The following is a 14,356-nucleotide window of genomic DNA, read 5'->3' on the forward strand; positions in this document are numbered from 1 at the left end:
AGGGAAAGAACTTCAATGCTAACATATCCTATCTAAGGGATTCCATTCATCCCATATAGGTTGGAACACTCCTACTTAAGCAGGAAATTAGTTTTCTGCCTCTAATATTAGTGTGAATTTTTTTTTTAATGTGTAATTTTCTTGACCAAGCACCCAACTTAATGGATTGAATTTCAAGCTGGTCCAAAACGGAATGACCCTGAGTCAGTATTTGTCACAGAGTTATTCAACAGATACAGCAGTCAAGGATTTTCCTGTCAGCCTGCCAAAGTGGTCATTTAAGCTTGCATCAGTGTGAGGTTTCCAACAGGGACATCTGAGGGCAATCCTTCCCAATGCATCAGAACAGAACAGCCCACAACCATCCTTGACCACAGAAGGTTTTGACAGATAAATAGAAGAGTTCACATGGCTCCTTGTGGTGGAGCAAGAACAGGGAGGCGAAAAGAAGGGAATCTGAGTGGGGGAAGGGGAGGAGAAGAGGGGCCGGGAGAGATGAACAATATGAACCATCAGATCCCCTTAATATTTGAAAGACTACAGCAAGCTATACTGCACTCTTCATGAACACTTATTGCTTCTTTTCAAGGAAAAGCATGATTAAAACGTTCATTCTCTACCTGTTAATTGGAACATATTAAAGGTTTTGAATGTCAGGATCATGTTGCTGTTCTTCCAAACAACTGAAGATCCTTTACATGCCGGCAGATGGCACCATCAGCAGGTTGCTCAGGGTCCCAGAGTGTGAGGAGTGGCTGGGTTTCATTCCACAGCTGACTGCAGAGCCCATTTATCCTCCAATCATCAGTCATCCAAAAGAGTTCAAGCCCAGCACACCCAGAAATAAAATCAATTCATAATGGAGTTGTGACAAAAAATGGATCAAATAAATCAAAGTGCCATTCACACATTCCAGTGGAAAAGCCAAATTCGTTGATTTATCGTTGATTTATCATCCAATTGTACAAGTACAACCCAACAAAACAGCATTGACCGGTCCTCAGTGTAACACACTGCAAATGCACATCCTGACATAACACACATGCAAATCTAATGTCTTGCATTGAAGCAAGAGTTATTGGGATAAGGTAAGGTCTTGATAAATAAATGTAGAATGCTTTTCTTTCATTAAGCTATTAATGTCCTGTCACAACCTTGCCAGATAAACATTATCCATGCCAGGGGAATGAGATAACCAGATTTGCCAGTAAGACATGAATCCTGCTAGGAGAGTCCTTGCCGGGGTTTACCGACCTTGACAGCAGAGTACTAACCCTGCTTGGAAATACTAACATTGCCATCAAGATCATAAATCTGCTAGAAGCAGACTAGCCTGCCAGGAACATATGCAAGGGAGACTAACATAGCCAGGGAATGCCTACCCTCTCGACATTGTACAAACCACACGAGGGAACATTCAACTTGCCAACAGGTATTAATCCTGCCAGGGATCAGCCTTGAGGTGAGTATTAACTCTACCTCACACGACCAACCCTGTAAAGAAAGTACAAACACTGTCAATAGAGTACCATCTTTGCCAACAAGCTACCAACCTTGCTCAGACAGTCAACCCTTCTGGCAGGATACAAACATTCCAGGATGTACCATCCCTTCCAGTCTCCTCCCCGATAATTTCCTTGTCAACACAAAGCCTCAATAATACTTGTGTTCCATGATCAAAATAAATTGAGCTGTTTGCTAACTGCATCGAATTCAATGTGCAGAAAAACAAGCAATATTTTTTGATTTTGTTTTAATTAGGATACTTCTGGACAAATTTATATTGAAAGCATTAATCATCAAGAAAAATTTGGACAGGTACATGGACAGGAGGGATATGGAGAGTCCAGATGTAAATCAATGGGACGAGACAGAAAAATAGTTTAGCACGGACTAGAAGGCCCAAAGGGCCAGTTTCTGTGCTGTAGTGTTCTATGGTACTAACAATAAATTTGCAAAAAATAATTAAATTCAGCATCCTGTCTTAAAAAAAATGAGGGTGTTTGAAGATGGGCATATGTATTATCTTTCACAATCTCCCACCTCGAGATGTTTACAGCCAATTACAGGAGGAAGAGGCAAGGTACGCAAAGACCATCGCTCAGGCAAAGCAAGGGCAATGGACAGGATGGGAGGGAGTGGAGAAAGGAAGATCCCTTGGAAAGAGCTGTGGGAGATAGAGACATGTAATGTGGCTGAAGTCTGGCAGAAGGAGCATGTGGGGTCCTCTTCAATACATGTGGTGTTGTAACCAGGTGCTACAGTGTCTCGCAGCAGTGCTGGAAAATCAGCGGATGAGTATTAACACTCTACCTCCCCCTTCATCGTGCTCGCCGTTAACAGCATTTGTCCAGGAAGGTGAGGGTCAAGCCGGAATCGCCACATCAAGATCATATTCCGGGCAGCTAAGCAGGGCATGTGATTGGAAGATGGTGGCAGATTTAGGCCAGAGGCTCTGCTTCCCAAATGAAATCACGGAAATGAACTTCAGACCAGACCTTGTGTTGTGGTCAGCCTCACTCCATCTTGTTTATATAATCAAGCTTACAGTTCCCTGGGAGGATACAATGGTGGAGGCTTATGAGCACAAGAAATTGAGGTACACTGAGCTTGCGGCTGATGTGCAGCCACGTGGCTGGAAGGCAAGGGTCTGACCAGTTGAACTAGGCTGCAGAGGATTTGTAGCCACGTCGACATCAAGGCTACTCCGGGAGTTGTGATATACCAAAAAGCAGTCAAAAATCTCCAGATCTGCTGAAAGTGATAGTGGCTCTGGATGAAGAGAAAGGATTCCATCTGGGCCTCCAAATGAGTGAATGGCATCTCGGGGATGAACCTGGGACACCGAGATTCTCTGCTGAACCCTCTGGAGGTGTCGTGGGTCCATCAACAAAGCACTGAGGAAGGAGGGCGCCCACTTGATAACCCAGAAGATGCCAGCACTCACTTGGCTACCCCGCAGCATCTTGGCAGCAAGTCTCATGAGTGCAATAAGGGATATTAACATCCAGTCCTAAAGAACATAGTTGATATGTACTGTAGTATTGTCTGTAGAATTGGAAAGACACCAAATGTGCACACAGCCAACTCCCAAAAAACACCAGAGAAATCTGATTTGGGTCATGTGCAATACACAAATGCATCCATAGGAAGTCATGGGAAACCAACATTTCGGGCCTGAGCCTTTTGTCAGGTATAAGCAAAAAAAGGAAGAGGCCAGGAAAAAAAAGTTGGGGGGAGCGGAGAGGAGGGAGGAAGGGGCAGGGGAAGGAGCACAGGCTTACAAGTTAGAGGTCATAGGTGGATACAGATGGGAGGATAGAAGAGAAGTGATGGGGAGAGGGCTAAAAAGGAATGGCCCTGGTAGGAGAAGGAAGGAAAGGGGTGGGGACCTGGAGGAAAGGGCAGAGGGATAGGAATAGAGAGAGAGAGACACTCAGGGATGGAGTTAAATTCGACAAGTCAATATTCGTGCTGTCTGGTTGGAGACTGCCAAGATGGAATATAAGGTGTCGTTCCTCCAATTTGCGGGTGGCCTCGGTTTGGCAGTACATGAGGCCTTGACATTTTCATGGTTAATTGACAAAGAAGGCAAGCTTCAAAACAGTGCAGCTTCAAAGTCCAGCACTTCCTCAGTTCCCCACCTGGAGGTACCGCATTGGATATTTGTTCTACTGTCTTAAGAATGGGGCTTAGAACCGTGAACTTGGTGGGATAGAGGTGAGGCTTTGCAATGACTCATGTCACCTCAAATTGCTATTTATGGCAGCAAACCTCACACGATAACTGTCATGTTTTTCTCAGTTCAAGAGTGATGGTGCTTTATCAAGTTCACAGTTCACTCAAAGGCACTTTGAGGCATCTTAAAAGGTGCGAGATAAAGGTAAATCTTTTTCTCTCTAAAGTAGCACCTGCATGAATGAAGCTCATGAATCCATTTTGCAAGCATATGGTGAATGCAGGGCTCTGATAATGAAATCACTTGTAATTTCTTGCCTTGTTTTTGAAGTTCCAGTTTCCAAACCTGTGGTGACCAAGATTCCTGGGATGCTTGTGATTCTGTTGGGAGGCTCTTTTCATCTGCATTGTCGATCAGCTCTCGGCTCTCCCCCCATAGAATACTATTGGTACAAGCACAAACCGACGGACATCCGGACAGTCCGGAAAATACACACCGGCATGAACTATTCCATGGAGCACGCCAAAGCCAGGGATGGTGGCTTTTATCACTGCACTGCACTCAACACAGCCAATGGGAAGAAGCTGAAAGAACGGAGTGATTTAGTTGAAGTTATTGTAGCAGGTACAACTTATCAAAGTAATGTCACTTCCATCAGGTTGGTAATATTATTAGACCATAGACTTAAGATATAGGTGCAGATGTAGGCCATTTGGTCCATTAAGTACTCTTCCAAAAAATCATGCATAAGACACAGAAACGTGAATATGAAGGTGATATCTATCAGGGGAAAGCGGCAGATTTTAATTTGATTTGGACATCATCATGTGGCACAGACACATAGGCCGAAGGGCCTGTCCTTGTGCTGTATTGTTCTATGATCTATATATTTCCAACCTCAGTGATATCCTTCAAAATACCTGCTGTTTACACCCTCATCCTTGTCTTTGACACCACAAGTTGAATTTTCGAGTTTTACTCTGCACACCCATGTCTGAGTAATTTGAATAGATGACAGTGGTCCCAGCACTGACTCCCAAACAAATGTTGCTTTCCGTCATCCTTCCCTTAGACGGGATTGCAACTGCTCTCTCCTTGTTGCCTTTCAGCCCATTTCCTAACACTGACATTTGAATTCAGTTGACCTCAGTTTTACTATCCAATCATTCTGGGTTTTTTTTAATTTAAATGGTAACAAGCCATTTAGGCCCACGAGTCCTTGCTGTCAATTTTATGCCCAATTAACCTACACCCCTGGTACATTTTGAACGGTGGGAAGAAATCGGAGCCCCCGGGGAAAACCTGTGCAGACATGGGGAGAAGGTACAAACTTCTTACAGACAGCACAGGATTCAAATGCTGGTCCTGATCACTGGCGCTGTAAAGGCATTGAGCTAACTGCTATGGAAATGTATTAAATCCCTTTGAAAATCCATATATAGGTGTCATTGCTTCATCAACTGTCTGTAAGTTTATCAAAAAAATTGAATCAGGTTGGTCAACACTATTTGAAAGACCCATCTGTTAAGTTTTTCTCACTGATTGTACTGATACTTTTCTCTTTTCTTATCAGAGCCCCCTCCCAAGCCAACCATTGTTGTGGAACCTCCAGCAGAAGCCATTGGATTAGGTCAGCCTGTTCATTTATTCTGCACAGTACCCGGCACCTCACAGGGAGTACAGTATAGATGGAGGAAGGGCAAGGTGCTCCTGCACTCTGGAAGCCACAATGAAAGCCTTCAGAACCTCACTCTTCTTGGCTTGGCAGAGAACCAAAGTGTTGCCTATGAGTGTAGCACTGCCATTAATGTAAAAGGGCGCTGGTTTGAAACATGGAGCGACGAGGTGGAACTAGCATTGATGAGTGAGTACTTGTTATCGAACAATCCTCCCTCCTGAGCTTAACAAGGTTGCTATTAAATATTGTAACTTCTTGGGAGGCATTCCAAGAATTTTGTAGCACATAAATAGGCCTATCAGCCCAGCTGGTCTCTGGTGATCACATTGTCCACCCAAACATATCCCTCTATATCTTTCTTATTCATTTATCGATTTAAAATGTAACAATTGAACTCACCTCTATCACCTCCTCTACCAACTCATTCAATTTTGCCACCAATCTCTGTGTGAAAAATGTGCTCCTCAGGTCCCTTTTAAAATGTTCCCCTCTCACCTGAAATCTATTCCCTCTAGTTTTATATTCCCCTATCCTGGGGGGAAAAAAAGACATTTATGCCCCTATGATTTTACAGATCTCTATAAGGCTCCTCATGCTCCAGTCTGTCCTTAAATTCAAGCCCACCAATCCTAGTAATGTTCCTGTGAATTGCTTCTGTGCTCTTTCCATATTAATTATACCCTTCCTGCAGCTGGGTGACCAGGACTACACATAATAATGAGTTTACCAAAGGTTTCGGGCCATGTGGAAGGGTCAGTCTATCCACTCCCACCCCGTAAACCACGGCCAGCCCGTCGATCTCATACCATGACCTCCCTCTCCTGTCAGCAGCTCCTTTAACGGACAATCACTTGTTCTGATAATGATAATGAGTTTATTGTCATACAAATAGGTAACAATGTAAAGATACACCAAAATTATTACTTTCTGCAGCCAAACAAATAACCCAACTATGATAGTATACTTTAAATTACCCCAGTACAGAAAGAGATGTAAATATAAAGAATAGATAAATAAATACTCACAGTTACTGTTTGTGAAAGAAAAACAATGGTGTTTAAATAACTCAAACTATTTTTCTTTTTAAAATACATTTATTGAGTTTAACATATAACTCCTACATACAAAGTCCAATAAATATAACAAATAGCATATCACAAATTTAGATAAATGTAATTCAAAATATCTATCCATATTTGTTTATTTAGCATTATTTGTTAAAAATAATCCTGAATAGAGACCAAGTAAGTTGCATTATACAATCTTTTGTTCAAGACACAGTCATTTCTGTCTAACTTGATGATATGATCTAAGACAACCATAATTAAACCCGTAGATAACCAGTTATCTAAAAAAGGAATAAAAAGAAAAAAAAACAAAACAAAAAAAATCTAAAACTAAATCTAATCTACCCCCTCCCTCTAATCAAGGTGACCTTAAAGAAAAGGATGTAAAGGTATGGATCAAATAGCATCCTTCAGAAACTAGAAAGAGAATTGCCGGAGCATCCAAATGACTTTAATCTGCCAGTCATGATAGTGTTCTATGAATGGGTCTCCGATCTTTTCAAATTGAAACTTTCTATCTGTAATGTTGTATTTAATTTTCTCCAAGCTTAAATCTGACATTACATCATGTAACCACTGTGTATGAGTAGGTGAAGAGTCATTTTTCCATTTCATTAAAATTGCTCATCTGGCTATCAACATGATAAAAGCTAAAACATTCTCTTGAGATGTGGACACAAGTATACCCCAGTACAGAAAGGGATAATCAAGAATAGATAAATAAATACAGTTACTGTTGGTGAAAGAAAAACAATGGTGTTTAAATAGCTCTAACTTTTTTTAATGGTCCCATATTAGTTTAGGTTCAGGTTGTAAATGGGGTGGGAGAGGGTTGGTGTTCAAAAACCTGAGAGCAGTTGGATGGAAACTGTTCTTGAACCTTAAGGTGTTGGGCTTCAGGCTTCTGTACCTTCGCCTTGAAGGAAGCAGTGAAAGAGGTTATAATCAGGTAATGGGAGTCCTTTATGGCATTGGCTGACTTTTTGAAACATTGCCTTATATTGTTGTCTTCAGTGGATGGGAGATCGTGGCTATGTTTGTTAAGTTCTGCAGCCTTCTGTGTACCTGGGCACTTGAATTTACAAAGCCAGCCACGGTGTGACCAGTCGGTATACTTTCCACAATGCACTTGCAGTAGTTTGATGAAGTATTCAATGACATGTCAAATCTCCTCAAAGACTAAATGCAATTGTGTGCATAAGGGTGATGAATCTAAAAGCCAAGTAAAGAACACCATGAAAAAGAAGAATGAGACAAGTTGCTTCTGCAGATTGCTGGCAATTCACAACATTACATGGGCATCTAACAAAGCAGAAGATGCTACTTTTTATATTCCACGCCAGCCCCTCCAGCATATCCACACCATTGAAACACAAAGTTCCTTTCATGAGTTACAACATTGGGCCATAGTATAAGATCAGTTGCCCTTCATAAGCTACCCCAATGTGGTTCTACATAGGTCAGCACAACATCGTGGGCCGAAGAGCCTGTACTGCGATGTTCTATAATCATCAAAAGAGAAAATCCAGATAGGTAATTCCTGTGGTGAAATTGATTTGTTTGGGATTTCAAAGAAAGATGAGCTGACAGTCCCAGTCTACCAGTAGGGGACTGTTGCACAGCCACCTTTCAGATCAACCAAGGTCACGTTTCCCACACTCAGGTGGACAATTTATCTGGTCATTAGGTAGCTGCTGTTAGCAGCTGTTCTCTGTATTACAATAGTAATTGCATTGCAGAAGAGCTCAGTTGGTTGTGAAGCACACTGATCTACCCTGAGGGTGTTAGAATCATATAGCTCTTCTCTCATCAGATGAAATTTCTACAGGTTCTCAGTCGCAGTGCCCTTAATTGTAGAATCCATCAGCTTCTGCACAGCAGATATTGATCAAGCAGCTCCCTCTCGTTCCCTCTCACAAAATGATAATCACAGTTCCTCTCAAAAGTGGAACTGCAGCACTGAATGCAAACAAATGCTTCTATTCTAAGTAGTCAGTGGTTCTACAGTTCGCACATTTTAAGCATATGGCAAGTTATTATTGCAACGAATTCACTTCCCTATATTTGGCAGAGTATCTTCTTAATTCATTAACACTCTATACCCCATTCAACGAACGTATTTTAAGTGACTCTAGCACAGTGCAACCATGCCAACACAACGGAATAAATTCCTGCATTTACTTTTTCGTGAAGGTGATGACCATTAAATTACTTGGAGGGAAACCAACAGATTTTGTTAATATTCATCCTGCTTGACCAAGTGGTCAACTAGGATTGGTTTTTTTTTTAATTTAATTTTTAATTTTAAATGTTATTTACAACATAGTAGAAGCCATTCTGGCATTGAGAGCTGTGCCACCAATCACACCCAACTAGCCTAACCCTGTAAGTTTTTGGAGGGTGGGAGGAAACCGGAGGACCTGGGAAAAACCCACAAAGTCACAGGGAGGACGTACAAACTCCTTACAGACAGCGCGGGATTCGAACCTGGATCACTGGTGATGTAATTAGCATCATGCTAACATCTATGCTAACCGTGCCGCCCTTTCCCCTTTTTAACATTCTATTCCACAGAAATTGGGAATCAGATGGGAAATTCCAATGGGTTCACTTAAGCATCTTGGAATTGCTTTCAAAACAGATCAAGAGTGCATTGCCTGCATCCTGTAAATATTAATACTTCCATCAAATTCACTGGTCATTATCATATTATTATTTGTGGGAGTTTCTTGTGCTCAAGCTGACTGCATTGCAATTGTGACTACAGTTCAAAAGGGCTTCATCACTGTAGCAGTCTGCACATCCCTGAGATTATAAAAAATGTAATAGATATCCAAGTCTTTCATTTCGTCCAACGAGTAATAATGCCAGCAATGCAGATTGTTGTCTTGTGATGCTTGACACTCTATAAGGAAATGAGGAGAGATTGAAGAGCCTCTGACTATACTCATCGGTTTTTAGAAAAATGTGCAGATGAACCATGATCTTATTAAAAGGCAGAGCAGACACAATGGACCAGACAACCAACTCCTGCTCCAATTTCTTATGTTCTTAAAACAACATTGCAAAGCACAAGGAAATGCATTCATTCTCAATGCAGAAAAGGTAGCCTCAATTTGTTCTCAAGTTAGATTTAGTAATTTTAATTGAGGAATAAACATTAGCTCGAATGTAGGGGTACATCTATCTTTACGAGGAGACAAGGTTTAATGTCACTTTTGGAAAAACTCTATAGAGAGTTGGCCTGGATTTCTGAAGATAAATCTCTGAAGTGGGTTTTCACCCTGTGGTCTGCTGAAGCAAGGTTGGGCCAGGACTGATAAGTTAGTGGCCACTGTGGTTCCCTTGGGGAATTAAACCGGTCTCTTCACCCTGAGTGAGAAACTTCTGGTTGCACTTGGTAAACTTCTTTCACTCTTGAACAGGGGTCACCTAGACTCCCCATCTGGCTCCCATGAACCCTTGAACACAGAGTGAAGTTCAAGCTTGCTGTCACATGCAGTAAGATACAGTGCTAATTTGTTTTGCGAGCAGTCCAACTAACTGTCTCAAACATAGTACAAATAAGACACAGTGGAGAAGTTCGGAGTTACAGAGAGACATTAAATGTTACAAACCAAAGGCAACATAATTTTACTGTTGTTAGGTTTATTCAGAAATCTGTAACAGCAGGGAACAAAACTTCCTTGAATGTGTTGGTACATGTTCTCATACTCATGAATCTTATTTTCTACAGGAGAGGGGTGAAGAGGTTGAGATGAGTTTTCTAATATGTTTGGCTGCTTTTCCAAGGCACTTGGAGTTGTAGATAGTCAAAAGAGGGAATTTATGTCATTGCATGAGGCACGTACACAGCTCTCTGCAGATTCTTGCGGTCCAGGTCGGAGCAGTTCCCATATTATGCAGTGATGCCCCCTGATCGGGTGCTTCCAATGGTTCACCTGTAGACATTGTTAAGGAATGCCAGTGACAGGCCAAATGTCCTCAGCCTTCTGAGGAAATAGAGGCATTAGTGCACTTTCTCAGCCATTGGAGCAGGCAGGATAAGTACCCCAAGGAACTCAAAGCTGTCCACTATCTCCTGCTTAGTACCACTGATGGAGACTGGCAGTGAGTTGGTACATGAGTACATGAAAAAGTTTAGAGGGAACATAAGGAGGAACTTATTTACACAGGGAGTGATTGGTACATGAGTATACGAAAAAAGTTTAGGGGGAACATAAGGGGCAACTTTTTTACACAGAGAGTGGTGGAAATGTAGAACGAGCTGCCAGCTGAAGTGGTGAATGCGGGCTCAATTTTAACATTTAAGAAGAATTTAGACAGGTACATGATGGAAGAAATATAGAAGGCTATGGACCGGGTGCAGGTCAGTGGGACTAGGCAAAAAATGCTTCGGCACAGACTAGAAGGGCTGAAGGGGCCTGTTTCTGTGTGGTAATGTTTTATAGTTCTATGGAATGTGTGAGGGAGGTGATACAGGGACAGTAGTGAGAAAAGGATTCTTCTGATTCAGTGGGCTGTACAAGCTACAAAGTGGCAATGAAAGATATGTGAAGAGACTATTGTGGAGAAACCAATGGGCTTTAATTTACTTGAGAACATAGCTTATCCCTACTGTTTGGTTGTCCTGCATTGAGTTGCAGGGGGCTGTGCAGCATCACCCTGTGAGGAGGGGACACAGGTACAACCAGCTTGACCAGATAATTATGCATTAGAGTGGTTTTACCACTCTCTTCATCAACACTTTCCAAATCCTTCCTCTAGACCACCCATTCTCGACCTTTTTTTGTTTGCTATGGCCCCTTTATGACCCTGCTCAAAGTTTGTGGGCCCTCTTCCCAGTAAACAGTTTTATTTAGCTGGTTTCTTCCAGATTTCTCTCTCCTACTGACTACATAAATTACACTAAGAAATAGCTTATGATTTCAGTCTGTGGCCCCTCTTGTATGTGCCGTGGACCCTAGGGGGGGCCATGTGACCCCTGTTGAGAATGGCTGCTCGAGAGGCATGACCAATGCTGCATTTCTCCCTCCTGTTTTGCTCACAGTGGTGTGGTATTAACTTTATTACTAGTGCAGTTCTTATTAGAAACTTACTGGTGGCTCCTCTGATATGCCTGTTTTTTAATCTTTGCCAGGGCACGCAGCTCAGGATTCGCAGATATTAGTCCGCAGTGCCAGTGGGGTTGGAATCAGTCTGTTCATTCTGTTGCTGACAGGGGTAGTGGTTCTATTTCTCAAAGGTATGTCAACAGCGCCATCTGGTGCACTGTTCAGGGGACCGGTTAGTATTTCCAGTTGTAATGCAATGTTGCAAGAGAAATTTCTTCCCTCTCTATAATTAATGATCCCAATAACAAAATCACTGAAGAAAACACTGAATCATCTTGAAGATTGCTGTCTGCAGAAAATAGCCAGACTGTGACCCATCTCTTTATCCCCCGATGGCATTAACAACATATACAAATAGACTGATTGGTGGGTTCCCCAGACACACAGCTTGCTGGTGGTGAATGATAGTGGGGAGGGAGAGGCAGTTCTTAACAATTATGGATGGATTGATCCCTGCTCCTTGCTTGTAGAAACAGTACTAGAGTAGCAACAGACACTGCTAGCAACTTCAATTTCGGCTGGCAATGGCACAAGCCTGTGGCTCAGTGAATTATTCTCATCAGGAACAGGTGAGAAGCTCCACCTCTGGTTTCAGAGAGCAGAGACCACCACCTTAAATGCTTGTGCTATGTAGACACACAGCAGTAAATTCGGGGAATTAGGGGATATGGGGAGAAGGCAGGTAGGTGGAGTTAGGTCATAAATTAGATCAGCCATGATCGTATTGAATGGCGAAGCAGGCTCGATGGGCCATTTTTGGCCGACTCCTGTTCCTACTTCCTATGTTCCTAAATGCCATGGGCAAGGCTGGCTACCCCTCTCCCTCCCCATCATCATTCATCACCAGGACACTGTACGTGTCTGGGGAGCCCACCAATCCATCCTTTTGTATAGGAACCACCACGGTAATGTTAACAGAGATATCAAAGATGCATTTATCATCATGGTCAATTTTACTCAGGAAGAGGGAAAGTAGTAAAAGCTGCCAGAAACATAAATTAACATATAAAAGCTACCGCATATTTCGGTGTTTATTAAGTTGTGAAACTCTAAAAAAATTTCTCAAGGTGGTGGGGGGGGGGGTGCGGGTTGACTTAAACTTTTGAGACCTTAATTTCTTGGAAAAAAACATCAATTAGGCATATAAGTCGATGCAGGAAGCACCTCCCCACCTCCCAACTGCTGGGTACCGCCATAATCACTCCTATCTTAGATCCTGAGCCACTGTCTCCGCTCCTGCCTGGTAGGCCGAGGTTCCTGCTCCTGCCAGGAGCAAAGTGTCAGGGCTTCAGCTCCATGGGCTGTTGCCATTGCTGCCTGGTAGGCCAAGGTTTCCGCTCCCACCTGGAGCATGATGTTGCCGCTCCAGCTCCATGGGCCATTGCCATTGCTGTCTGGTTGCCCGAGGGTTTTTAACTTAATTTACAGCTTTGTTACTGGCGATTGGGGTGTTTTAAAAATTTTTGGGGTTGTTTCTGGGAGGCCCAGACAGCCTGAAAAATGGTGGTCGACTTATACACTAGATGTACCATAAAACCAGGCTGAAAATGGGGGTAGACTTGTATGCCGAAATATGCGGTACATGTTTATCCTAGAACTGCATCCCAACATACTTCAGAGATGTATGCAAAACAATGAACACCAGGAAAAATATAAATTGGGAAGGGTGCCAAAAATGCCTTGTATTCATCCCACAGCCCTGTTACTATGGACTGTTCACTATTTCTACAACTCCTTAGACTGCAGAAATACTTTTTATTCTCAATTTCACTTTGCTGCTCCCTCTAATTTCCTGGGTTACAGACATACTTTATTTTAATCCCTGGATCACTGGGCTTCATGTGGTTACTTCCTGAAATACCTGGAGTATTTCTTGCTGAATACCAGGAACTTCCAAATAGGTGAAAAGATGGTCATTAGAATACGGTATCTGCTACTCTCTATAGTGAAGGAATATTGTCATTGACTTCCTGTGTCAGTTTTCCAGTATTAGGTGCCCCATTGTATTGACTCAGTTGGTGTCATTAGCTCTCGACACAGTAATGCACCAGTATGTCAGTATCAGTTAATTCCTCCACCATTAATGTCCATATAAGTTACCTTCTGCTGCAGAAATGTCAGTATCAGTCACCTCTTCTCCCACTTGCGTCAGGATCAGTTTCCTCCTGTTGTCCCTCTTATGTCAATGTCAGTTACTTATTCTGCGTGTTATGTTACAGATAGTTGGATTTTTGTTGGTGTGTTTGATATTTAAAATGATTTTCAACTTTTTTTTGAACAGTACAAAGAAACAAGAAGACAAAACCACAAAGTAAAAGCAACAACTTGTCAAGAAACATTTCGGAGTGAGTGACAATAAGAAATATAAATCCTTAAAGTATGTGGCCATACAAAATAGCATAATCCAGCTTCAATACAAGATGCAGAAAATAGTTCCTTTCTAAGTATAAAACTCAAGTTAAATTCATTTTCAGATCTACTGCTGTGAAAGGTTTTTTCAAAGGATGTTCTAATGGTCCAGAAGAAAGCCAAGGTCAGGTCACTCGTCTGAGTGCTACTGGTGCCATGTAATCCAATACTACCTGTCACATAGTCAGGTGGTTACCGACTAAACAGGCTCACCCACCAGGCTTGCCTGGTGGGAAGAGTGGCTAGACACCCTACAGGACGAAAAACAAGATCTATCTAGGGGCAGACGAACCCTCTCGTGGGGTCAACAGCCATCTAGTAAAAGACGTGCCATGAGGCGCAGAAAGACATCCCTTGCATCAAAGCCCTGTCTGACCATTCACTGCAACAGAACTACCCCATCTGACTT

General features: G+C 42.4%; 1 protein-coding gene across 2 annotated transcripts in view; it reads left to right on the top strand.

Moving 5' to 3' along the window:
• The window catches only part of LOC138744268 (Fc receptor-like protein 5), a 51,645-nt gene that overhangs the window by 25,190 nt on the left and 12,099 nt on the right, over positions 1 to 14,356 (top strand). For both annotated transcript variants that reach the window (XM_069900101.1, XM_069900102.1), the window contains 4 exons: positions 4,010 to 4,303; positions 5,253 to 5,543; positions 11,565 to 11,669; positions 13,820 to 13,883. In XM_069900101.1, the coding sequence (XP_069756202.1) occupies positions 4,010 to 4,303; positions 5,253 to 5,543; positions 11,565 to 11,669; positions 13,820 to 13,883 (754 nt within the window). The remainder of the gene's footprint in view (positions 1 to 4,009; positions 4,304 to 5,252; positions 5,544 to 11,564; positions 11,670 to 13,819; positions 13,884 to 14,356) is intronic.

This window comes from Narcine bancroftii, chromosome 10 (genome assembly GCF_036971445.1).
Source record: "Narcine bancroftii isolate sNarBan1 chromosome 10, sNarBan1.hap1, whole genome shotgun sequence".
NCBI lineage: Eukaryota > Metazoa > Chordata > Chondrichthyes > Torpediniformes > Narcinidae > Narcine > Narcine bancroftii.